We start from the raw sequence: 27,143 nt of genomic DNA on the forward strand, positions 1-27,143 counted from the left end.
AGGCCAATCTTCTATTCTTCATCCAGACTGTGTCCTTGGCCTTGGAAACAAACAAAGGCAGAGTCGCTTTGCAGAGTGAAGGAGGTGCAGGAAAGATGCAGGGAGACTCATCCATCACAGGGACTCCAGGGCCAAGGGACACAGCAGGACCATGTATCACTGCATCATTGTTGCTACCTTGGCAACTCTCAGAAGTTAATGTTTCAGCTGACATGAGTAAACACAGTTGAAGAGATTTCACAGATCAAGACAGAATCCTCTGAAAACAAAATCCAAATTTGAAGTTCTCATTGAATATTGTTGGCATGTTGGTGCCGACTGAAAATACCTATTCAAATGAACTCACACCAAAGTATAGGCGCCACTACATTCCTGATGCTCTTTTTCATTTACTAATTTCCTGAATTCCATTTAGATACTCAAGACACAAATACAGTCATCCCTCAGAAGCTGGCTGCAGGACACACCACAGATCACAGATATCAAAATTACAGATGTTCAAGTCTCTTATGTTCAATGACACATTTGTATGTCACACACACACACACACACACACACACACACACACACACACATCCTCCCACGCACTTTAAATTATCTCTAGGTTATTTATAACTAATGCAGGGGAAGTACCACACAGATGGCTGTTGTATTATACTATTTAGGGAGTGATGACAAGAAAAAATTCTGTACATGTTCAGTCTAGATTCTGAACATTTTACATCTGTAATTGGTTAAATTCATGAGCAAAGAACTCCTAAGTAAGGAGGGCTACCCATACTTAACATGCTTGATGATCTAGGTGTCATGTCAACCATGTGCCTTCCCTGTCCTCAAGAAGTCTTGGTCTGTGAGGACAATGAACAGAGTCAGGTGGAAGACATGAACACAAGGAAAAGGAAGTTTACCTTGATATAATATTCATGAGTGAGCTCTCCCAGAAGATAATGCTTCATGATGCGGGGCATCTACACAAGGGGCTGGTGTGACATGGAGAATGGCAAGAGAAGAGAGCCCTAGTTCAATGCCCCTAAATGGGAGGAAGATGGCAGGGCTCAAGACTGGACACACCGGACTGAAGTGAGGGGAAGGGTACCAGCGGAAACTGGAAAGGTGCACAGAGGACCAACATAGTAGCCTACTGGCTGAGGAGAGAAATTGGAACAAAATTCCAAGTGTGATGGAGAGTCTCTGGAGAATTCACTTCTCAAGAGGGGTGTGAGTAGACAGACATACGTGCTTCTTTTATCTGCCCGAACTCACCATGTGCAAATTCCACAGACCCTCAGCATCACCAGACTCTCATTCTACCTTCCTGACTTTCCAAAGTTCTGGCTTTTCCCTCCTGGTAGTATTTATTGAGAATCTAGGCCATGAAAATACTCTGTGAGTCCCTATTGTGGTCAAATAACAAAATATTACTCTCTACAGTTTTTAATCCCCCCCCCCCACACACACATTCAAGCAGCAAGCTCACTCAGTGTAAAACCGCTCTCCAGTTCTGCCTAGTTCAGGCTTTTATTTCTGCTCATTTAGAATCAACAATGATGATGCCAGATCACTGCGATTACTGGCAATATTTACTACAATACTTCTAGTATAAACAGAGCTCTCCAGGCAGCAGGCTTTGCTCTACACCGTTTACATAACTGAACACATTTAATTGTCACACAAATCCTGAAGACTGGCTTTTGACATGGGATGGCACATTGCCTCTTTAAGTGTTCTTTTTGAAGGCTATTTTCCTCTGTCCTCTTTCCAATCCATCCTACTCATTTTATTGACAGGCTAATTGTCCCCACAACAACAGAAAATGTCCTTAAACCAAGCTGAAAGCCACCCAATGCTCTAGAAGCAACCTCCCAATTTGCTGTACTCAAATCAATATATTTACAATCTCTTTATTGCAATAGTTCTCAACTGTGGTCAGGGCATTTCTGGGGATTCCTAAAAACCCCACAGGGGCTCCACAAATCAAAACTGCCTTCCTAACGCTGAGGTGGTGTTTGCCTTTTGACTCACACCTTCTCTTGAGGGTACACTAGTTTCCCACAACTGCACAGTGTGGAATATCAGAGCAAACTGAGTACAGAGCATCAGAACCTGGCTGCCTCAGTTAAACCAGACATTAAATAAATTTCCAAAAACAATATGAAGTAGTGCCACTTTCTTACTTTTTTTGTTTAGATAAATTATGAAAGGAGATCAAAGTTGGACCAAGTGACAGAAAGTAGGAATTTGAAGTTTTTTTAAAATTTATTTTAAGATTTATTTATTTATGTATATGAGTGCTCTATCTGCATATACACCTTTATGCCAGAAGAGGGCATTAGATTCTATTATAGATGGTTGTGAGCCACCATGTGGTTTGCTGGAATTAAACTCAGGGCCTCTGGAAGAGCAGCCAGGGCTCTTGACCACTAAGCCATCTCTCCAGCTCTGAATTTAGAGTCTCGAGACTGCATACCTGCTGATAAGGCTGATAAGGCTGTTCAAGCTTAGTCTTACACTTGGCAGAGGAGTGGAAGAAACCACAGCTAGGCTGTGGAGAATTGCACAGTGACCGGTGGGAAGCACTGCTTTAAGACCGAGTGCCTAGCCTGGAGGGACTGCAAGCTCTCTGGTGAAGCCTAGTGTCTAACCGATATGGCCCCTAAATGATCGTAATAACAACAGTTCATAGAGAGGGGCTGCCCTTAGCATGAGACGGGATACATGACTAATAGGACCAACAGATTCCTGAGAATAAAGGACTTCAAGGGATGGCAACAACTGGGGATACATTTGTGGGTCCAAAGGTAGCAGACCTCAAAATGAGCACACTGTACTAGAGGCCATGTTAAGGCAGAACTATCATATATATATCACCGTACTCTTATATCGAGCCTGGAGCATGTGGAAGCATCACTACGAAGGAAGGAATTGGATTTTAAGGTCTATTCTGATTCCAAGTTCAGGAAACTGCAGTGCTCAACATGCCATTCCGTCTCACGAGCAATTGTGATTACACAGTCAGGTGAATTATTAGTTTTTTTTTCCCCCAATACATCTATTTTGGTAAAAGACGATGCAATTGTTTGTATGTGAATATGCACAAAGTGGGTTGGACCTAACTGCTTAACCAAACAATAGTTGAGACACCAAAAGCCTTGTAAGTTCTCTGTCATGCATCGTTCCCAAGTTGTAGCTAAGGGGGTATAGAGGAGGACAGGTCTAGAGGAGTCTGCTCATGGGCACAGACCGGGGAAGGGCTGTGGGCTCAGTATAAAGCCTGTGTTCCCGACCTCCTCGGTTCATGTTTGAGCTGCCTCAGTAGCGCCTAGAGGCAGATCCCAGTGAGAAGGCAGGTGGCCAAGAGGGGAAGAGAGTCTTTCTTTGGGGATAAAAGAGGGAAGCAGGAGAGTATAGGAAGAAGCAGGGTGAGTGAGTGACCTTCCCTGTTTCTGACCACTCACTATTCCCAGAATGGAAGTTTACACAGGGAAGTAAGTGACTTTATTTGGGGTCCCATGAGACTGAAAAATTCCCCCACATTAAAACCAGGGAAAAGAGCAAGGGACTTGGAAGGCGACTGGATCTTGAATTCGATTCATTTGCTCAAAGAGTATTCCTGAATTTTTATTCCAAACTCAGGACACTTCAAGGACTGACAGTGTGACCCTTTTCTCTGCCCTGATCAGGAAGCATTTCCCCACTGTTATGCACATATTACCATCCTCTTAAGGGGTCAGGAAAGCCCTTCATTTCAAAATCTGATTTATCCGCATCCATAATCTTCCTGTTAGCTGGACGCTCTGCATAATAACATGGCATGAAACATTCTTACCCATGCTTTCCAAAACACAGAAAGAAACCTCCAGAATAATGGACAGCATTAACCGTCTTAAGCAGGGACCCATTTGCAGATTAAATTTGCTGAGAGGGCAGCTTGCAGCTGCCACTGTGTTGCAAGCCTCACGTGTCACCTACTGTGACACATCTTGAGAAAAGCCAGGGTCTTTTCCAGTCTGCTGATTCTCCGTTTCAATTAGAATAGATTTAGAGTCCCCAAGCTCTAGTTTCTAGGTGGCCTTGTACAATATTATTAATAATTCAATCATACCTGGGCTGATAACAGGTCACATTTCTACTACCCCCCCCCACAAAGCCCTAGCAGATTAAAGGGCTACCCCATGGCTAATTTCTTTAGCAGTTTCATATCTGATTGACATCCATTTATCTAATTGCTGCTAGCCGATTTAATTTCATTTTGTTAGCTTAAAATAAATGGGAAAAACCTGTTTACTTTTTAAATATTTGACTCATTCTTTCTCATCGCCTGAAGCCTGTTAAGATATTCTATTCCATGCAGCAGATCTTACAATTTATCAGTTTTCATTTTCCAAATTCATTTCAGCCGAGTCTCGCTATTTACAATCTGAAGTCTAATATAAAGTTTAATCTTTCACTGCAAATAATTTCATGTTCGTGTGAGCTCAGTAATGAGGAGGGCATCAGGGTGTTCACTGGCAACCTCAGAAAGTTTTAGAGACAGGCATTTGGGAGAGCTTTGCTTTCATGGGTTCTGAAGTTAGCTTAACCATTTACGCACTGTGGTACCCAGGGCAGGTTTCTTCACCCAGGTCTGATACAAGGGTGTAACAAGTTTGAGATGCAAAATTTACAAGGGTAGGGGGAGATCGTTACCCTTAAGGAGTTGTGCGAGCATCGTCAGTGTAGTCAGTACTGGAATAACCCCAGAATGAGTGTCTCCTTCCTTAAATTTCTATAGCCGTCTTGGAGCGTGCTGCAGTTCTACTTCTGGCCCCATCTCTGAGCACCAGTTAGTTGCCTTGTTTGCAAAAGAAGGTTGGTAACAGCTCGTTCCCTTCTTCATTTAAATTTCTGGTGGCTTTATTTATTTATTTTACGGATTTTATGCACGTACACTTTGCAGAGACCGCTCACACCTCTGACCTCCCTCTCACCCCTAGCCTCCCTTCATCCTCCACCAGCTCTCATGTTCAGGTTTTTGTTTTCATTCTATGATACGCCAAGATTAACCAAGGCCATCTGTGTGACCATGGGTTTGGAGCCAGTCACCGGTGTCTGGTGCGCTCACAGAAGGTGTACAGCTCAAGACAGTGGCAGTGACCCAGGATTGAGGGGCAGCCAATGGTTCAGAGGTAAAGGGTAGGCCCTGTAGAGATCTTATGTCAGCCTAGGGCAGGTAACTATAGCTGATGTGAGTTAATGATTGCAATACATATATCAAGTTAAGAGAATGGCCTTTCATAGTCCTTCCTCCTACTCTTCTGGCACTTACATCCACCCCGCCCCCCCAACTCTTTCACATTGTTCCCTGAGCCTTGGGGGATGCTGGGGTAACTGACTTGCAGGAGTTTCTTTTCAAGAGTAAAGCATGACATCATCAGCGGTTCCCCAAGCGCAGCACGGTCTGTCTCCTGTGAACCCTTCAGCCAACGCCTCCCAGTGCTCTTTCTAAACATTTTCTACACTCGGATCATACTGCTCTGTTGGTTTCTTGAAAGCATCAATGGTCTACACTTAGTCTACCACAGAACCTTTACACAGGCTGTCCTCAGTCTAGTTAACTCTGGTCTGTCCTTATTTATTTCAAACACACGTCCTTAATGCCTACATAAGGTCTATTTTAGTTATAGTTGGTACTTAGGCAATCATTTGTCCAATTGATTGTTATCTCTCCCATTCAATAAATTCCCAAAGGGCAGGGGTTTGGTTCAAATGGGCAGTTGGATTACCATCCCTATGTAATCAGTAGGTGCACATCAAATAATTTGATTGATAAAGGTCATATTTTCACTGCCATATTTGTGATAAGGATGCCCTTGCCAGGTACAGGTCATGTGCGACATCGCATGGACAGCCATTTCCTTCTCTACTGACAGTGTGTTCTGCTTGTTTTTCCTCACAGTAAACTCTAAATGCCTCCTCCCACTCCACTGGCCACTTAAATCCCATTTCCTTTCATGCAGAGCTACATCCTCTGGGTATTTACTGGCTCTCCAATACTGGTTGCCATAGAGCAGATTGCATATTATGCTTGATTGGGTATAGACAATAACTAAAGCCACATTCCCCACACTCAGGGTTCCTTCAGCAGCGTGGGGGATGAATCACATGCAAGAGACACTATGAAAGTGAATAGTAAGTTTCCTGGGAAGTTAAGGGATACCTTAGGAAGTGACCTATTTATCATTTGAGGAGACAGTGGCCACTTCCTGAATGAAGGACATGTGTGTGTGTGTGTGTGTGTGTGTGTGTGTGTGTGTGTGTGTGTGTTTTCAACATTGGTTGTTTTCCTCAATCTCTCATCACATTACTTTTGAGATGGGCTCTCTTGCTGAACCTGAGCTCACACATTTTGGCTAGACTGGGTGCTTAACCCCAGGTATCCTCCTGTTTCCAGACCCCAGCTCTCCTTGCCAGGTTTTTTGTTTTGCTGTGTGCTGGGGATTACTCTCAGGTGGTCCTCATGCTTGTACAGAAAGCGCTTTATCCACGGTGCCGTCCCCCTAGCCTTGAATCAGTAGTAAGGAGGAGTTACTGCCATGAAAAGTAGAGGGGAGAGAATGAATATTGAGAAGGGCCGAGGAAAGATGCTGAGGCATTCTGCATGTACTCTGAGTTGGCACACTCCACAATTTATTTTTCTTTCAACTGCTCACTTGTTCTTTGGCCCCTGCATTTATTCCTAGCAAATGTTCAGTCCCTCTACTCTGCCAAATTCTAACCTGATATGCAAATACAATTGTAAGACGAAAGACAAGCCTCATGCATGCTCTCTTTGGAACAGTATACTGATAAGCCTAGATCCTGTCTCTATCCAAGAAACGTTATGAAACTTATGTCATGTGTCCAGCCCCTCAGTGGATACCTGTGAATGGCTTCATTTTAGACCATTCATCCTGTGGAGACCTTGTCTGCCAGGAAGGAGAGATATTCTAAAGGTATAACTAAGTTTAATTTTGCTGTGACTTCAGAGGCATACTGCAAGCCAAGTGCTTCAAATGAAAATGATGCTAAAACCAATATCCATTCTTATTATCATTGTCTGTTTGGGATGGTAGGAGAGTGCAGAGAGAAAGGACTGATCTTAGGTAACTGCTCTCTCTTTGAGGGAGGCAGGGAGGGATCCTTGGGGCTTCCTCTCACTCATTAGTGTGACTGACAACATAACCCAAACTTTCAGATGAGCTCAATAGCCAAGTCAGAAGCATCCGAGTGAATTCCTCACTTGGTAGAAATGGAGAGAAGTGGAGGTGACCGTATCACCAGGGAACACTGAAACTCCATGTTCATCTGAATCCTCTCGACTTTTTGTCTTCCCTCCTTGCAATGTGTTTTTTTCCTCAAATCTGTCACATTAAAATGAGTCACATGTCTCTTAAGCTCCCTTTGACCTTCCCTTGAGGGACCCCCACAGGGCACAGTTCTTGATTTATCGCTTCACATCTATTTTGGAAAGGTAAAACTGAATTGAACAGGGTGAATTGGAGGGACTTGGCCTTCCTTTCAAATAAATACAATAAATGTACTTGAGTTGGGAGCTCAAGTTCAAGGCCTCCAAGCTGAGCTCATAAATCCTTTTGTGAATCAAAGGGAGACCCTCATGAGAAATTCGATGGTCTAGAGTTCCCCATCTTCACGTTTCCTGTGTCACAGAGGTGACACTGGCTCAGTGCTTTCTTTTTTTTCCTCACAAAGGCCTTGGTGAGGTTTTTTTCTTTTAAGTTCAGAGAAAACCTAACTCCAAATCTCTGTGGTTATAAAGAGCAGGGACAACGGCATTGTGGAGAGCAGGTGGGTTTGAGAGGCAATATGAACTCTGCACATACGAACTAGCAGCAAGTATAAATATTTAATTCTAATGTTTGAAAAGGAGGATTTCCTTCAAAGTTGATCTTAATGCATATGTAAATTAATTATGATTCATGACATTCCTTGCACAAATCATTATTTCAGAAAATGATGCAATCACTTAAAAACAATATTGACATTTTGAGTGTTACAATACTCTTACAGATGTATTTTCTCTGTCTGCAGAAAGGACCTCCCAATATGAAGAAGATAAAATACAGAGCACTGGCCACATGGCTTCTGTTGGCCATACTTGTACAAGAAGGTTTTAGAGATGATCGATCATCAGCAGAGCCCTTTGGGAAACAGTGGTTAGAGGGTGGTAGCGGTTTACAAAAACACTTCCCCCAAGGCTACATCCTGGTTCTTCTTTTTTCACACACACACAAAAAGTTAATGATCTTTGTGTTTTCTTAGAAACCATTTTTTAAATCTCTGGCCATGTTCTAATTTAGTATATGTCTGTAACCATCTCTAAATTTGATTTCCTAGTACAGTTAGATAAAAATAAAAAGGATTTCAAATCTAGGATCCAATTGGCCATTCAAATGACTAAAGGAAGCTGTTGATCAGTTTGACTGATTTAAAGAAGACACATCCAGAGATGACCCTGGTGGAGAATAATGTTCACATTCTGGTGCCCCAGAAAGGAACAGATTTTCTCAACAACAAACTGCTGTGTTTGGCTCCAGAAATAAATTTAGTAGCCTTATAGGAGCTTCGAGGAGACTTGGCAGGGGCTGATAAATCTGCTGAAGTTTGGGGCCTGAGCTCTTCCAGTCTTTCTCCAGCTCAGAACCATCTCCCACTAGCTTCCTGCTCTCAGCACTTGAGTCCACAATGGCTTCTACAAACACGGTTGTCGTAAAGACAGTCCAGTTAAAGCACATAGTTTTCTACAAGGCCAGGATGTCACTGTTCCCTTCTTGTTCCCTCCTCAGATTATTTTTTAAAAGAAAATCCAATGGCTTTATTTCCTGCATGGCATCAAATGTCCTTATTTCTCTTTAAGCTTTCGGTCTGGGCCATGCCATCACCATTGTCATTTGGGCAGCTACAACACTCACCTCACTGATTTTCCCCCTTCATTTTGGTCCTTTGAAATCTAATGTGCTTGGTTAAGCAGCCAGAGAAAACTTGTTTTAGGAAACTTTGGAGTGTTCTGTGTTTCTATATAAAAATCCTTCAATGTCTTCTCATTGTATTTGGTATAAAAACCACCCTGGCATTTAACTAAAAGCATCCTTCCCACAGTCTTTTGTAGACTTAGCCTTTCTCATTCATATACCACATCTCCTCCTACCTGATCAACCTAGAGAAACCTCTCTCCCCCTTCCCGCCTCACACACGCAAATCTACTCAGATATTTGAAACATAGATTTCTTTTATAATTATAATTTTTTCAGAACAACAATATGTAAAATCAGCATCCTTAGCAGTCAATATCCACCAAAGATGTTCATCCTGTGGATTACAATAATGATCAGTGTGGTAAAATATGCTCATTGGTGTAATAGTGAGAAATGTTATAGGGTTTCCTTGAGAGGAAACACATGCCTAGTATTGTAATTCTGACCAAGAGCACATGGTTGGGGAGCTCACAGGCCCCAGGGGTAAAATTATTGTTTTGCTATGTGAATATAGCATCAGACTGCCTTCTAAATACTATCTCTCTACCCACTGATTGGAGCAGCTCCTGGACCCCATTAAAGAAGTCTCCTCTTACAATGGATGACTATTAACAGAGAAACTCAAAACTTGTACTGAGAATAGGTGTGGAGTCCTCAGCTACAAATGGGACATGTAGCCGGTTGGTGGTGGCACACGCCTTTGATCTCAGCACTGGGGAGGAAGAGCTAAAAGGGTCTCTGTAAGTTCAAGGCCAGCCTGGTCTACAGAGCGAGATCCAGGACAGGCACCAAAGCTACACAGAGAAATCCTGTCTTGATCAAACACACACCACCACCACCACCAACAACAACAACAAAAATAGCAAAATACAAATGGGACATCTATTGCACATCCCCCCCTTACCCCAGGTACCCTGGCAAGGCTCATGGGTCACTGTGGGAGATAGCAGTATGGGAAGGTTTTAAGAGCCAGAGGTTGGGGAGGACCAGAATCAAGCAGTTTCTTCTGGACATGACAGGACCAGTGTACTACCCATGAACTTTCAGCAGCTGTGGCTGCCTGGGCAAGACCTGCAGATCAAGTTTCAACATTCCAGTGTGGAGATTCCTAACTGGTGAGCAAGTGACACTGGATGACTTCTGAGAGAGGGAGAATCAGTTTTCTCTCAGTGCGTAGCTCCTGGCAGTTGGACCACACTCTAGTGGTTGCCCCTACACTCATGGGCACGTGGGCAATACAAATTAAACTTGGTGGATCATAAAAAACAAGTGGAGATGGAGTTTGGAGGGCACAGAGAGGTGGGGTGGACCTGGGAGGAATTATGGGGGGGGGAGGAGTAAGGGGTGATTATAATCAAAATGCATTGCATGTAAAAAAATAATATATTCAAGAAAAAAGATGCTCCTTTACCTGAGTTTAGCTGTCACTGTTAGGATCAAACCTAGAGAGGGAATATGCTCGGCCATTACATCTGCTAATAGGTCAGACTCAGTGGCCTCTGATGCTTTTCAGGTCACCATTCTATCTGACCGATATATTGTGCTAAATTTTGATTTACCACTGCTGTGGGATGGTCTGTATGTCAAATTGTTCTGATTGGTCAATAAATAAAACACATAAAATACAAAAAAAAAAAAAAAAAAAAACGAGTCATGACCAAAGAAAACGAAAACAATGCAATATAGAATTATGAAATAAAAAAAAAAATTAAAGAACTGATGCATAAGTTGTAAGCAATATAAGTCTTGTTTACTTGGTTTACGCTATACTGGCGGTGACAAAATCTTCTGATGTAACAGGAAAACTCAGCTACATACCACCATACACATAAATGACTGTTGGTTCTGCTCCTTCTGTCCAAGGTCTGCCACTTCCCTTCTCCTTACTGATTCACAAAAATCATTAACACGAAGGAAGTCTCTATTTCAACACCATTCCCCGCCCCCTTCCTAGTCAACGCTTGTGATGGAAACTTCTGTCTCCTGCTGCGTTTGGACCCTTGGGCCCTGCTCACACTAAGCCCATGCTCTACCACTCATCTGTATTCAAACAGCAGTGAAACTCAAGAAAACTCTCTGCCTCACTCTTTTGCTTGTACCTCATCATTCTAGGAACAGTAAAGCCCTGCTTTTATTAAAAAGTGGATTTGTGAGAACCCCCAACTTTCACCTTGGGAGTCACTTGTGTCCCCCTGAAAGTTTGAAGTCAATGCTGTGTCGATCACTAGTAGAGGAAATCATTACTTTCACTCACTTGGAAGTGGTCTATACAGCAAACGACTCCTAGTTTGTACCTAAATATTAGTTCGCAAACCCCAAATCAGCCAAAAGACCAAGCTAATATTCAAAAAGGTGTGAGTTTTTGAGTTACTTAATACCTAGAAAAAGCAAATAGAAAAGGTGAGATTCTAACCAGAATTTTTTTTTTTTTTTTGACTACTTGAAAGAACATTCTCTTCTTCTGAGGGTAGAGTGAGTCTCACCATATATTTAATCAAGTGGTTTCAATGATGCAAGTTATGAGTACATGGCAGAGTGACAAAGGGAATGAGATTTCCTGGCTTCTTCTTTGTCTGCTTTGTGGCTATTGACCTCCCAGAGTCACACTCATGATCCGGCAGAATATGGGCATTCAAAATCCATGGAACCAGTGACTGAATGCGCGCAGCTCCTGTGTGGCGGGACAGGTATTCGTTCTCCAGTTACAGATTCATGCTGTACAGCTGCACTGCTCTATACTGACTTCTCTCTTTTGAGCAGCTGTGGCAGCCTTTCCTGGTATCCGTCTCTGACCCTTGCTGCATGTTCTCCTCGACTGTCATCATCTGTCAACTGTGCTTTTCTCACCCAGTTCCTGTAGTTTCCCTCACCATTTAACTGCTCCAAGCCAGGATCCTCCTATGTACAGAACTCTGGAGCCCAAACTAGTATGCACCCTGTTCTTAGTTTTTAGCGATTATTGGAACTGTAAGTCGGGACTTGATTTGATAGATAAGGATCATCATTTAATAGAGATGTTGGAGTTACGCCTAAGGACACACATGTGTGGTAGGACTGGTGTCAGAATCTCACCATTGAGGTCACTTCACATTTTTACATAAACAAAATAGGCTACACATTCATCACGGACCATCCGAGTTCCAGCGAATATTCTAATTCTACATTCATCACGGACCATCTGAGTTCCAGCGAATATTCTAATACTACATTCATACGGACCATCTGAGTTCCAGCGAGTATTCTAACACTACTGTACTGCCTAAGTCAGACATTTTAAGTTTTTAATGCAATCTTATGTCACAATCTAAACACAGCAAGACCTATGGTGAAGGAAAGTGAAGAGTGTAAAGAACTGAAAATGAGTAGTCTGGCTCTCCTCCTGTTTCACCAAGTCCTGCAGTTATCACTGCTACCTAAGAATGCAAAGCATCTGACAACAAAGCACAGAGCTATTTGACCCTGGTGAATGTATATATGTCATCTTGCTGTCTACCTCTGCTTTTCAGGGATGCTGACTTAAGCCTGGAGTGTTGGGCTCTCCTCTCCACCACTCCTGTCCTGCTCACCCCTCCCAACTCCTGGCTTTCCTTGCAAACGTATAATCTGGTCCACCTACAATTTTTGTATGTTTAGGCTCCAGCCAAGAATCAGTTATAGGAATGACAGAACTACCAGGAAGAATTATGACTTCACATCACTAAACAAGTGTGTGAATTCATTGAGGAGGCTGTAAGGGGGATGAGCAGAAAAAGGAGGGGGAGGTACGCTTGCAAAGAAGCTTGCTTGGGCTCTGCTCTCTGTCTGCCACTTGTCAAGAATGGTTTTACCAGTCTTTCCAGAAGCGGCCGCCATAAGCTTCTTTCCATAGCAGAGGCAGAATTTTGGTCTTTTATCTTACATTGGTAACACAAGGAGCAATGACTATAAGCTGAGGTTAATGATACCACGTGCCCAACACAGAGTTACTAGGGTCCTTGCACTGTGCTAAGCTTCTCCCAGCTCTACATAGCATTCCCACTTTCATCTTCTAAGGACATTGCCTACCTGTTACAGAACAGTGTAAATGTTTTAACCAAGTGTGTGAGACTCTTTGGAGTCTCCGCTGACCTTTGCCCTCTCCGAATCTCATGTCGCTGCAGATGTTTCTAGAATGGCTTTATCTTATCTGTATTCAGATTCTTTTGTTTCCTCCTGTGTTTTGCTGTTGCTCTTATGTTTTGCTCTTTGAATATGATCACTTATAAATGATTTCTTCTGCTCCTCACCTGGCTGACTCACACTCTGAGATCCTAATATATTTTCTTTAGAAAGTTTGCCTCAAATTCCCTCAACTAGGTATGGTTCCCTGTCATTTGCGTTTCTCCTAGCTCATTACTCAAAGCGACTATTTAAACACATTTTTTGATATGGTTGGAGTGTAAAATGTCCCCCACAGGCTGACGTACTTAAACCTTTGATTCTCAGCTTTGTGTGGTTCAGAACCTTTGAGATGTGGGGTCTTGCTAGAGGAAATGAGTTGCTGAGTGATAGGCCTTGAAGTTTTTAATCCACCCTGATTCTTGACTCTTTCTGCTTCCTGATCCTTCCAGATATGAGCAAGCAGCCTCCTGTTCCAGCTGCCACAGTTGAGACTGCTCTTACCACCATGCTTTCCTACTAGGATGGACTATACCCCAAACACTGAGCCAAAATAAACCCCTTCTCCCTTAAATTGCCTCTGGTCAGGTGTTTGATGGCAGCAACAATAAAAGTAACAAATACACACTCTTTGTAATAGATTTAGCCTCTGTGGAGACTGGCACATTCCTAATTCCCAGCTGTTTCTCTGGCATCTAGTTGAATGCCTGACACATAAATCAACCCTGAATAAATGAATGGAAATCAATTATATGCAAAATCTACAGGAGTGTTCTCATTTTTTTTAGATGGGGAAAGAGGTTAAAAGGGGTTAAATAAGTTGCCTAAGGGTGCACAATTAGCAAATTGAGAAGCTAAGCTTTGAGCTCAAGATGGATTTCCAAACCCATAGTTGACAATCAAATTGCAGCACTTGCCTTTATAAAATTTCTTACAGCTACTGCAGAAAAAAATTAGTACAGACTGTTTATCATGGAGAACAAATGAGCAGAAAAGGCTGCCAGGATTCTGGAAGCTGACCTTCCTCTTGTCTGATGTCACTGATCCATGAAAGAATTTAAGGCCTCTTGCCTCTTTTTCTGTACCCTGAAACATGGCTTCTGTCTCTCCACTATACATGGTAGTGGAGCCAAGCAACCTACAGCATTATCATTTGACCCTCCCTACAGATCTACATAGGAAAAAAAAAAAAAAACAAAACAAAAACCACAGTGAGTTTCTTACATTCCTAGAGAGGTTGCCCAGGCAACAAAGACAGACCCAGCTGAGACATGCCACAGCATCTGCACATTCTCCCAGACTGATGCCTGATTCTGCGGGCAGCAGCCAACTGTGTTCACACACCCTTTTAACAGTGGGCCATAGAAAGACTCACCTGGACATAAAATGTCCCCACAGACTGCTGCAAGAACAGCTCTAGATTCTGGCTGTATGGTCAAAGGAGAAGCTCAGTGCTCGAGCTACAGGTGAAAAGCTCAGGAGTTCAATTCTGTAGCTGTCAAGAGGGAAAAATTGGCCACTGAATTACACATTCATTTAAAAAAATTGAGTTAGTTCATACAATGGCAGCTGCTGACACAGCCTGTCCCTTAATAACTGTGTCACTTTCCATAATGTCCTCATCATGAATTTGTTCATCTATATAATGGGCTTCTAAACATGAGTAATTGCTGAAGATACTTAGAACTGAGAAAGTGCTAGTAAAGTACATAATTTGTCATTATTGGGGTTATTTGGGTTTCTTTGTATCTGAAACAGCAGGCTGATGTCACCACTTCATGAGAGAATCCAGGTGCTCTCAGCCCTTTTCTGCATCCTGAAACATTCTTTTGTATCTAGTTCTTGGCTTAAATTTTGTGGAGAAACAAAGTAGCCTGGTGTTTGCTCCTATAACTAGTAACATAGGTTGCAAACTTCTGGTGTGTGCTGTCTTTGTTATACATCATCAAGCATTTAAGCAGCTGAGTAGAGCACAGGACATATATAGTGAGGGCCCAGGAAAAGAGCTTGAAGCATCAACCGTGGTATGTGCTGACAGGAGAAAACAGTGTAGGATCTAGATCTTTGGAGGAAAATGCACTCTCCTGAGAGCCAGTAAATGGGTTCTTCAGGGAAGTAGCAACAATGTATAACCTGATGGATTTGTTCAGAAGCACTTCCCAACTGAGTTACTCCCACACAGGTACTGCTACTGGCTACATGACTGCGTGTCTGTCAGTCTCTGTCAGAAGACAGATTTCACAGAGGCTGGCTGGTGCATATATGTAAGAGAAGAGGAGGCTGGCCATAGGCAGAGAGCCACAGACCAGACTGCTCCCAACCTTGAGCACTTTATGTATGCATATGAATGCATATGTGTGTTTGTGTTTATGTGTGCCTGCGTGTATGTATGCATGTATATGCATATGTGTGTATGTGTAATGTATATGTGTGTATGTGTATATGTGTGTGCATGTGTATATGTATGCATGTATATGTATATTGTATGTATATATATATGTGTGTACATGTGTGTTTGTGTGTAAGAGTCAGTAAAAATGTTAGTTATGTTCATTCATCTTTTTTTAAATGCCCTAATATCCTTTTATTATATTAGAAAGCTATTCTTCAGGCACAATTTAATTTTGGAAAATATTTTAAATGAAATAAAATATGTATATGACTATTTCTTTAAATTAAACAGTATCTGAAAAAGATCAGTCTTTTTTTTTTTTTAGGTTACAAGGTACAGTATGTTAGATATGGCCTTTGTTCCTGAGTTGTAAAAAATCGAAGAGAAGCAAATGAATAACCCCCAAATGCTTATTTGAAAAGCTCACACCAGGGATTAATATTTCCAAACCATCTAGAATTTTCTATTTAAAAAAAACATACCTCACAAAGTACTAATTAATAAATGATATGTCTTATTAATGTCCATATAATAATTACCCAGATCACAATTCCATCTGCTAAGCAGTCAGCAAACAAGACAAATGACTGTTCAGTTAAACAGATTATCCAATGCCTTCGGGAGTACAAGCTAATAGCCCCAACTAAACCATGAATCAAATAGCCGCTCCTTTTACCACGGGAGCAGGTGGCAGCGATACCATCTCCTGTGCGCGGGACGACAGCAGAGGAGACGTGCGGCACCTCACTCTCTCTAGAGAACATGATCATGCAGGTGACATGGCTCAGGTGCCTGTCTCTTATAACCTTGTACTGAGGCTTAAGATTTGGTTTCATAAAAAGATAGAAAAAAAAAAAAGTCCCCAAAGATGTCACTTCCAGTTAAGCACTATCCTGCCCACAGCATTCGGTGATGTTTCTCAGCTCCTTAATACAGAGAGAGCAGGAATTTCATCTTCCTGCGACTATGTCGTCATTTCGACTCTGTCTCTCTTGTGACACTCATTACCCGCATGCCCCACAGCTTGTGACAGGCACCTTAAGAACAGAGGCCACCTCTTCTGAACCTCTTAGCGGCAGCAACAACAACTAACAGCGACAACAAACCGTGACTAAGTACCATTTCTAGGGAACGTTAAGTGTTCCCGCCGCTTGGATGCATGCTTTAATTTTCTCAGCTGTTAATTCTTGAAAATGTGTCACCTTCTTCTCACAAGCCACAGCACTGCATCCTCATGGTGCGTATAGCACTTCGGTGAGGGTGAGTGACAGAGCTTGGACTTGTTCCTAGATGTGGAGGCTTCCCAGCCTATGCTCTGAAACACTGTGCTTACACGCTTGCCTGTATGACTTGTACCTGTCCCACATGGTGCCTAGGTCAGGGGTAAGCGTGTAGCAGACATCAGTGTGAGCCACACCCTCATCTGTGGTTTCTGCCTGCATGTTCATTTTTACCAGGTTCACAAGAAGTCAAATGCTTTCGTTTGCACTATTACTGCTGGCTTTTCCAAGTGTCTAGGGAAGCCCCTCTTACCTTTTTGCTGCTGCTGTTGTTAACATAAACATCTCTCCAGGGCTCTCTCCCTTCTAGCTCAGCATCTGTCAAGATGATATTCACAATTGGTCCTTTTTTTTTTCTCCTGTTGTTGTTCTGGGGTTACTCACATGTTGGCCTGCAAGCTAGGTGGTAGGAGGCAGCCCAGTGTTCCTGGCACTTCCTCCCTGCTCTCTTCAGCATCCTGGACTCTCCCGTCTGACAGGGCAGGAGCCCAGGGCCCAATGGCTACTGACTTCACAATTGTCAATGTTTTCTCTTTGATGGGGTAAGGGGCTTTTGCTGGTTTAATCCTCTTAGTACACAGGCTTTTCTTCCATCCTGATCATAACACCTCTGCCATGCATCCCATGTACTTAGAGGCATCACACTTTACTCTTAGCTCTAGAATGAAACCGTGGTTGGTTTGTGCCAATTAGAACTTGCCAAGTTCAAATGTATGACTCAGTTATGACCACGAGAGACCAGGGGATGTTTGTTGTAGCATCAGAGGAAAAAAATACTTCTTGACTTAGAAATTCAGCAGCAAAGACATTTTCCCTCCTTACTGAACAATCTTGTGGAAAAGGAAAGATCCATAAGGCTATTGAATCATTTTGGAATCATGAAGAAATCCAACTTTCAGAAAAAGAAAGTTACTGTGAAAAGCTAAGAACAAACTTGGAAAGGAATTGGTTTGGATGATCAGTGAAACCACCTAACCAAGCCTTGTTCCAAAGCTTGGACTGTTCCTGGGTTTTTCCATAAATGAGAGTTGTGATTCTCTCTTTTGATCAAGATGTTTTTGAGATTCAGATTTTCTCTGATGCTGTAATGGAAAGATTATTAATAAACACAAGTGACAGCTCTGTTTCCTGGCCATTGTCATATCCATTCTCCCAGACCTCCCAGAAATACAAATCTCACAGTAGTCTGAAGGACCAGAGAGGATTCCTTACTGGCTCATCCTAGTGCTCAGTCAGGAAAGCCCAGGTAGAACTGGCTTGCATATTTTAAGTATTATCACACAGTGCCATCATGTATGTTGATGCCAGTGAAGCCTCCTCAGGGCTTTCTTTCTGTGGTTGTCACAAAGCTTGATTGTGAAGACACGATGAGATCACTGCCATGGGACCAGAAGTCACAGCCATACTCACAAGCAGGCCAGCCCACCCCAGCAAAACCCATGTGGCCCCTTCCAAGATGTCACTTATATTAAATGTTTCCAAATGGATGGATAATTATCAGTTACTTAGAAAAGAGTGTTCTCTCAGCCCTAAATGGGGTGTCTCCATCAAATCCCTGCCTCTAGAGCTCAGGGAACTCCACAGAAGAGGAGGTGAAAAAAGCGTAAAAGCCAGAGGAGATGGAGGACACCAAGAAAACAAGGCCCTCTAAATCAACATGACTGAAGCTCATATGAACTCACAGAGATTGAAACAACATGCATAGGGCCTGCATGGGTCTGCACCAGGTCCTCTGCATATATATTATGGCTTCTGGTTTAGTGTTTTTATGGGATTCTGGAGTGTGTTAATGAGCGGGTCTCTGATTCTTGTGCCTTCTATTGGGCTCTTTTCCTTCTCTTGATTTGTCTTGTCCAACTTCAGTGTGATAGTTTTTATTTTATTCCATTTTATTTTGTTATATGTTTAAAAATGAATGAATGAATGAAAATCTAGCTGCTAGGGTAAAGGTTAACAACTGAACTGTCATTTATACATGCTGGGAAAAGGAAAATCAGCTTTTCTTCAATGGAGTGACACTGAATATATCAACCACTCCAAGGCAGGCCTTATGTTCAAGAGTAGTTGACCAACATGTAATGGACTCCACAGTTTTTTTTGTTTTTTTTTTGTGTGTGGGCTTTTATTTGGTTACAGTTTGGTGGGTTTTGTTTGTTTTTCCTTTCTTTTTGGGCCTGGTATTATTTTATTTTATTGGGAGAGGGTATTGTTATTGTATTGGGTTTTTATGTTTTTTGGGAAAGAACTTAAAGTTGGATGGGTAGAGAGGGATTCTGGAAGGGCTTGGAAGAGGGGAAGAATATGATCAAAATATATTTAAATTTTTTAAATAATAAAATAACAATTTAAAATAATAAAAATTTTAAATAATAATAGCAAAGCATAATCAAAAGGGAGGAAGGGAGAGAGGGGGAAGGAAGGAAAGAGGGCCCTCTGACTTGGCCATACTGCATTTGCTCACAAGAACAGCGATCCTAGACAATCTCAGTGGTGGGGAAACAGATAAGGGATCCCATGCTTTACCCCACACCAATCTGCAGTAGAGTGTTTAAACATGACTGCCTCGTGCTGATGGGCCAGCTGGGTTGGATCTTTTAAACTTGTATTTATAAAGGATGGCCTGTGCCCAATGCTGGACATCAGTTACAAGGATAGCAAAGATCAGGACAATCAAAATCACCAAAGGGGAATTATCCTGAGGGTGAGACAATGAGACAGCATTAGTTCCTGCTTGCTTCTAGGGCCAGCTTCATGGGTAAAGAAGTTGGGTTAACCCAGAGTGTCTTGTGACTAGTAGGGTCCCATGCTTGGCTTAATGACCTACTGCCCCCATCTTGAAATTTGAAATTCATTTTGAATGAGGGGCCCTATATTTTCATTTTGCCCTGGGCTAACAGTATATAGATAGTCCTTATTATGGATATTATAGATCTCCATTGCCATTTTCACTGAAACCACATGGGGGAAGAATAGAAATTCTGCCAAAGATTCCTCTTTGATGGTCCAATGATTTCTTAGCCTTTCTGACCACTTGTTTCCTCCTTGATTACAATGTTTTTGTTGAATAAATACTCTCAGTGTGCCTTTTTAGTTTTCTGTTCATTTACTGTATGTCTTTGTATATAAAATACGTGCACTGCATATGTATGTGTAGCACATATGCATTTGGTGTGTGTGTGTGTGTGTGTGTGTGTGTGTGTGTGTGTGTGTGTGTGTGACAGCATGACTGTGGAGGTCAGAAGATAGCGTTGGGTGTTGGTCTTGGCCTTCCACCTCGGTTGAAGTGGGGGTCTATTGCTCACTGTTGTCTTAGGGCTCTATTGTTATGATAAAGATCATGACCAAAAGCAACTTGGGGCATAAAGGGTTCATTTCATCTTACACTTCCTGGTAACAGTCAGTCACTGAGAGAAGTCAGAGTCAAGCAACACAGGAACCAAAGTAGAAGCCATGGAGTGTTGCTGCTGACTGGCTTTTCTGCCTGCTTCCTCATATACCCCAGGACTACTACCTGTCTCACAGTGGCACCACCCACAGTGGGCTGGGCCCTCTCACATCAATCATTAATCAAGAAAATCCCCTACAGAATTGCCTACAGGCAACTAATGATGAGTTTTTCTCAATTGAGATAATTACAGCTTGTACCAAGTTGACAGAAAAAAATCACCACAACAACCATCTTCTTTGAGTGACAAATCTTTACAGTGTAGAAGAGGATCATTCCACAGCAATCTCCATGTGTATATATGATGCGTTAGCTGATGGACAGAGGTGTTCTTGTCTCTGTATCTGATCTTGTCATAGGCATGCTGGGATTACACATGCAAATTTGTGTGTCTTCTAGGGATCCAAATCCCTGTCCCATGTTTGTATGGCAACTGCTTTATGTGGTGCGCCATCTCCTCAGTTCCATTTGCTATATTTCTGTGTTCTTTACTTGGCACTTGCTCTAGGCTTGCACCATTACTAAGGTATCACTACCTTCTCCTCATTGATTCAGATTCAGTTTTGAAAACCAGAATCTTTGCTACAACCTAATCCATCCCCTCCTTTTGCCTTTGTGCCATTGCTATTATAGACATTAGAGACTTAACAACAGAGTATGAAAACTCTGGGAAAGTTCTCAGGGAAGCCTATATCTTCTAAAGAAACTGGGGGAAAGGATACAAATGTATTTATGGGGTCCTTTTACACCAAGTCTCATATTTATCATGTGAAGCCTTCCTTTCTTGCTGTGGTGTCACATGGGCAGAACTTCTTCCCTTCATTCATTCTGCTGGAAACTCATATGCTCAGTGTCTGTGGATCTGTGAACGTTCTTGTTTTGCTTACATCTTTGAAGAACAGTTTTGTTTGACACAGAATTCTTATTTGACAGTATTCCTTCCTGCACTGTGGGCATGTCACTCTTCTGCCACCAGGGGCTTCTGATGACAACAGCTTGGTTGTACCGATGTGATGTTCACCTCTCTGCAATGAGTCACTTTTCTCCTGCTGCTTTCAAGGAAATTCTTTTGGGAGTTGGCCCTCAACAGTTTGGCCAGGATGGTTAAGGGGTAGACCTATTGGCAGTTAAAATAACTCTGTTTCTTTAAGATTCTTGGACACATGAAGTACTTAAAAATAAAAAAAAACAAATACAGGAAGTTTTACACCAACTGTTTTTCATCCTTCCCCATCCTTATATTCCATCTCTTTTGTAGACTGGGTCTTATTATATAGCCCTGCCCTGACTAGAACATACTATATAGACCAGGCTGACCCCCAACTCACAGCAATCCTCTTGCTTCTGCCTCCCAAGTGTTAGGATGACAGATATACGCAAGCGCATGTGTATTTCAATGTACTTTTCTGTTGGTTTCTTTTCTCTCCTATGAGACTCATTTCATGATTGGTCATCTGTCTCGGCTCTCTGAGGTTGGTTATCTTACTTCTCTTGATTTATGGCTCACAGATTCCTTTTGTCTCTCAAGCCTGCTATTACTTTAAACATAAACAGTAGTGGTCATCCAGGGAAAGAATATGAGACCTCTCTAGTGAATTTTCTCATATCCATTGTTTCCCTTGCTACGAGAAGTTCCATTTGCCACTTCTCAGTCATTTCTGTCATTGTTACAGACCTCCATTTCTTGATCTATTGTTATCTCACTTTCCTTTAATTCTTTAATTTAAAAAAAATATTTTCTTTGAAGCCTTTGCCTGCTAACATCTCATAACACCAGACCATTGCTACTGCTCTCTTCTTGCCTTGAGTATGGGCCATACTTGCTTGGCATGCAGTGGTATTATTTTTTAAATGGGACCTTTCTTATCATGTTACTCTGAGTTCTGAGTTCTGATATGTTTTTTCCTTAATGGCCACTATTGTTTATGTTTTGCTTGTAGCCTCTCAAGCCTAAATCTGTTCCTACCAGTGACTGTGTATTAACTGTTCCCCCAAACCCTGAACCACTGGGATCTCGATCCTTGCAGTGGGTTCTCTCTGTGGCAGAGACACATATTCCAATTTAGGCTGTTTTTAAGCCTTGTTCAGTTTTGGTTCTGCTGGATTCTTTTAAGCCTCACATACACATGATATTAACCAGAAGCCGGGGAAGTTTGTTTTCTCTCCAGTGTCTCCATGTGCAGAGCTTCAGGCAACAGAACAGTTCCCAGATGCAAATGTGACCTCAGGCTAGGGCATACAATAACTCTCTCAACCCACCCTCTTCCAAGACCATCATTTCTGGGCTGAGTGTATACATTATCAACTTCTTCAAATGCACGAGTCCCTCTCTACAGAAAAGCTGTTGGTCACCATGACTTGGCTCACTTTGTCAGAACCTACAAAGCTAGAGTGAGGTGGGTGAGAGGCCAGAACATTTCAAGTATGTACTATTCTAACATGAACCTCCGTGTGTTTATTTATTTGTTGTTTAATATAGTGTGGTGGTTTGAATGAGAATGGCTCCCATAGGCTCATATGTTTGAATATTTGGTCTCCAGTTGGTGGAACTCTTTGGGAAGGATTAAGAGGTTATGGACTGGTTTGAGGAAGTGTGGCATTGTGATGGGGATGTCTTTCTATATGCTGTGAATATATGTTGCTCTGATTGGTTGATAAATAAAGCTGTTTGGCCAATGGTGAGGCAGAATAAGGTTAGGTGGGACATTCTAAAGAGAGAGAGAGGGAGAAAGAAAGAGAGAACAGAGGAGACACTGCTAGTCACCAGCCAGACACAGAGGAAGCAAAATGTGAAGGCAGAACTGAAAAAAGGTACCAAGCCACATGGCTAAACATAGATAAGAATTGTGGGTTAATTAAAGTATAAAAGCTAGTCAATAAAAAGCCTGAGCCATTAGACCATACAGTTCATAATTAATATAAGCCTCTGTGTGTTTACTTGGTTCTGGGCAGCTGCAGACCGGGCAGGACACAGGAAAACTTCAGCTACAGCACTGGGAGCAGCCTTTGAGGTTTCAAAAGACTCATGCCATTCATAGTGTGTGCTCTCTGCCTCCTGTTTGTGGTTTGAGATGTGAGCTCTCAACGGCTCCTACCACCACACCTTTGTTCCACTATTGTGGACTCTTGCCCTCTGAAACCTTAAGTCCGCATTTAACACCTTCTTTATAAGTTGCCTTGGCCATGGTGTCTTATCACAGCAATAGAAAAGAAACTAAGACAGATTGGGGCTCACCAGGTAGCCCCAGCTGACCTAGAATTTTCTATCTTCTTGCCTCAGACTCTCAAGAGGTTGGAATTAAAGACGTGTACCCTCACACTTTAGCAATCCCAGTAATCTAAAAAGCAGAAACAGTTCTCAGACTATTGTATGTACTGGTTGATTTTTGAAGCAGGAAATAGTTATGGATGTCAATATTTTCTAGTTTTGTAGCCTCATTATGGGGAGAGAATTTATTCTATCTCCTGACAGGGCAATAGCTACAAGTCCTGTGCTCTGCCTTGGGTTTTGACTTTGCCTATTATCTTTCTTCTTCTGTTGTAGATGCCCTTTCACATATTTTTGAGTACAATATACACTAATGGCTTGGGAGCAATAAAATTTATCTGATGCCTGTGAGATAACTTGAGCAACAAATCATATACTACCGCTACAAGGAACTGAGTAACTTGCTGGCAACAAGCTAAAGCATTGAATGAGCACCCTACATATATTGCTGTGCATTCTTACTGCCAAGCCTTTCTTCTAGGCATGGAATAGCAGAGGATTCCTGAGAGCCTGCTTTCTGTCTCTCATTACTCTGTAACTGTGTAGACTCCAGTCATCAATGCTGACCTTCTTTTCCATTAAGTCTGGGCTTGGCCTGAGGGTCCTCCTCAATCAGATCTCCAGAAAGCCATCACATAGTTGAGCAGATAGGACTTCTTTCCCATGCCTTCATGTCTTCAGAAATAGAAGCTAATTTTTTTTTATATCACCTCTTGTGCTTCCACACATCAGTCAGGGCTTTGTGTCAATTTTGACTTGCTTTACTTGGACATCAAGCATAACAACTTTGATTGATTTTACTCCTAGATGTCTGTTTCCATTCCTGTGTCCATTTCTAAATCTATTTTCATGCTTTTAAAACCATACCCACTTATTAGTCCTTTCCATATTTATATTTTTAAATCAGACAACAGTTACCAAAGAAATGCTAAGGGAAACATACTTTGAGTAAATGTCAAGAAAAGAATTCGTATTTAAAAAGGAGAGGCAAGAAGAGGAAGAAAGGAATTTTATTGGGAATTGATGGATATTGTATCTTAATCTTGGTGATCCATGCAGTATTTTGATTCATGCAGTTTTGAAACTTTGAGAAGTTTTGCAGGCAAATAGTAAGCCTGATTAAAAAATTGTTGTCAAGCCCGGCGTTGGTGGCACACGCCTTTAATCCCAGCACTCGGGAGGCAGAGCCAGGCGGATCTCTGTGAGTTCGAGGCCAGCCTGGGCTACCAAGTGAGTTCCAGGAAAGGCGCAAAGCTACACAGAGAAACCCTGTCTCGAAAAAAAACAAAAAAAAAATTGTTTTCAACATAAGCTCAAAATTAAAAAAAATATATTGCAATACATAAGGAAAATGGGTAGCAGCTGCAAAATGTAGTCTCTGGAAAGAGACTTACATGGGTTCATATTTGACTTTACCCTTTTCAGGAGTTAGTTCTTATCTCTGAACTTCAGATCCTTTATTTGTTAGATGGTAATCACATCTATATTGCAGAACTGAACTAGGACTAACCAAGATAAATAGTCAGGGTCAAATATGGTAAGCACTCCCATCATTTTTGTTGAATTAAACAACTGTTTATATTCCAAGTATTAGATGCTAGGGACATAGACTAGAAGGTGGCTCTTTGCCTCATGAAATTTGTGTCCTATAGGCAGGAGGCAGATGAAAAACATATAAACCAATAGATGAATGGTTTCTGATTAGTCACACTATTATGAAGAACATAAATCAGGGTTATGTGTTAGAGAAAAAGAATGAGAGCTGCTTTAGGCTGGATATCCCAGAAGGCTTTGCAGAGCAAAGGATTCTTGCAAATATTGAGTGTAGCTTGATATCTAAATGATCTTTTAATAAAAAACAAAACAAAACAAAAACACCTAGAGCCAGATATTGGGGTAAATGCTGAAAGATCAGAGAGACAAAGGAACAAGCCACAGCCACATCTTACCTCTAGGACTCCTTAGTCTGAAAAGGCTCTAGTTCCTGTCTCCTATATACCTTTCTCTGCCCAGCCATTACTTCCTAGTTCTGGGATTAAAGGCGTGTGTGCTTCCCAAATAGTGGAATTAAAGTTTGAGATCTCAAGTGATGGGAATAGAGGTATGTGCCACTGGCTCTGTTTCCTCTCCTAGACTGAATAAATCTCATGTAATTTAGGGTGGCTTTGAGCTCACAAAAATCCAGATGGATCTCTGCCTCCTGAGTGCTAGAATTAAAGGTGCATGCCATCACTGCCTGGCATCAATGTTTAATCTAGTGGCTTGTTCTGTCCTCTGATCTTCAGGCAAATTTTATTAGGGTACACAACATATCACCACAATTGAAAGCTGAATTGTGAGGAGCCAGCCAAGTGAGTGGCCATGGAGGAACGGAAGCAATAGAAGGGCAGCAGAGAAAGTACTCTTAGCTTGTTCAGGGTGGAGGGATAGGCTGGGTGACTGGATAAGGTGACTATAGGCCACAAACAGCATCTTTCTAGCTATACATAGACCAGCACCTCTGGGTCTTCATTTGTGGGAGGAGTACACAACTCATACTCCCTTTCTAGTGGGCAGGGGAAGGAGAGCAGCTATAGGATAGAGAGAGCTAATTAGCCCAGGCTCGGGACTTGGGGAGAATTAGCCAGCCTGCTTGAACAGATTTCTTAGGTCAAGAGAAGGATCTTTGCTCTGCACTGCTCACAAAGGCACACACACAAAATGAATTTGAGCTGTCAACTCAGAAGATAAGGACATAGGCATCAAAAATGCAGATGTCGGCGCCATACCTGGCTCTCATTGTTGATGTTCCTGGCCTCTGTCACAAAGCTCTCATTCTTGTGAAGCCTATGCTTATTTCTCTTTGCTGGCTTGTTAGCCTAAAGATTGTCTTTTCTGTATTGTCTCCCTACTGTTCTTCTTATGAAGGGCACAGAGCAATCCCTTGGGTGTAACTAGACATCAAGAAAATGCTTATCAAATGCCACATGTTATTCCCTTTTAACTCATAAAAAGCTATTTCTCACCCATACCATAATTAAGTCCTTTTTCAGGAAGAAAAAAAAAAAAAAAAAAAAAAAAAAAAGCCTTCCCTGTGGCCAGAGACTTGCCAATGGCAAATTCTGATTGGTGCTCATTTGGCCTTGCCAGAATAGCCTAGAAATTCTGTTCCCTATTGTGCCAAGGATCGTTTTTTAGTGCTCTTTTTCAATGACTAGAGATCAAAGGGGATAGCGATATCTCTGTAACTCAAACCAGAGCCTTCTGCAATAATGCACCGACAAGCAAACCAGGGATAGAAATGCTTTATGTGGGCATGTTTTTGTTTCCTATCTTAATGTTTTCTAGTGCAGACTTAACCTGCTTGTTAATCTTCTGCTACACAATGGGAAATGGAGGGAAGAAGCTGGCTAATCTCCCTGCAGCTTTGAGGAAACATTTTCTTGAGAATGTATGACAGACCTCCTCAGAAATAGTACTCTTTCTTAATAATCTCTCTCTTTTTAAAAGCACTGAGCTCTTGTGTGTGTGTGTATGTGTGTGTGTTGTGTGTGTATGTTGTGTGTGTGTTGTGTGTGTATGTGTGTGTATTGTGTGTTGTGTGTATTATGTGTATGTGTGTATGTTGTGT

General features: G+C 42.0%; 1 protein-coding gene across 8 annotated transcripts in view; it reads right to left on the reverse strand.

Annotated features, from left to right (window-relative positions):
* Positions 1-27,143, reverse strand: part of Ppp2r2b (protein phosphatase 2 regulatory subunit Bbeta) — a 410,600-nt gene that overhangs the window by 276,279 nt on the left and 107,178 nt on the right. The window contains exons 1-3 of one of the 8 annotated variants that reach the window (XM_037197121.1): positions 18,033-18,375; positions 17,074-17,138; positions 14,524-14,643 (exon numbers count right to left, since the gene is read on the reverse strand). The exons of 2 other annotated variants lie outside the window; for them this stretch is intronic. In XM_037197121.1, the coding sequence (XP_037053016.1) occupies positions 14,524-14,531 (8 nt within the window). In that variant the 5' untranslated portion in view covers positions 14,532-14,643; positions 17,074-17,138; positions 18,033-18,375. Of the gene's footprint in view, positions 1-14,523; positions 14,644-17,073; positions 17,949-18,032; positions 18,376-27,143 lie in introns of those variants that run through there. 5 more of the 8 variants (XM_037197125.1, XM_037197128.1, XM_037197122.1 and 2 more) reach the window with 5 other exon arrangements.

Source organism: Peromyscus leucopus, chromosome 19 (assembly GCF_004664715.2).
Source record: "Peromyscus leucopus breed LL Stock chromosome 19, UCI_PerLeu_2.1, whole genome shotgun sequence".
NCBI classification, from domain to species: Eukaryota; Metazoa; Chordata; class Mammalia; order Rodentia; family Cricetidae; genus Peromyscus; species Peromyscus leucopus.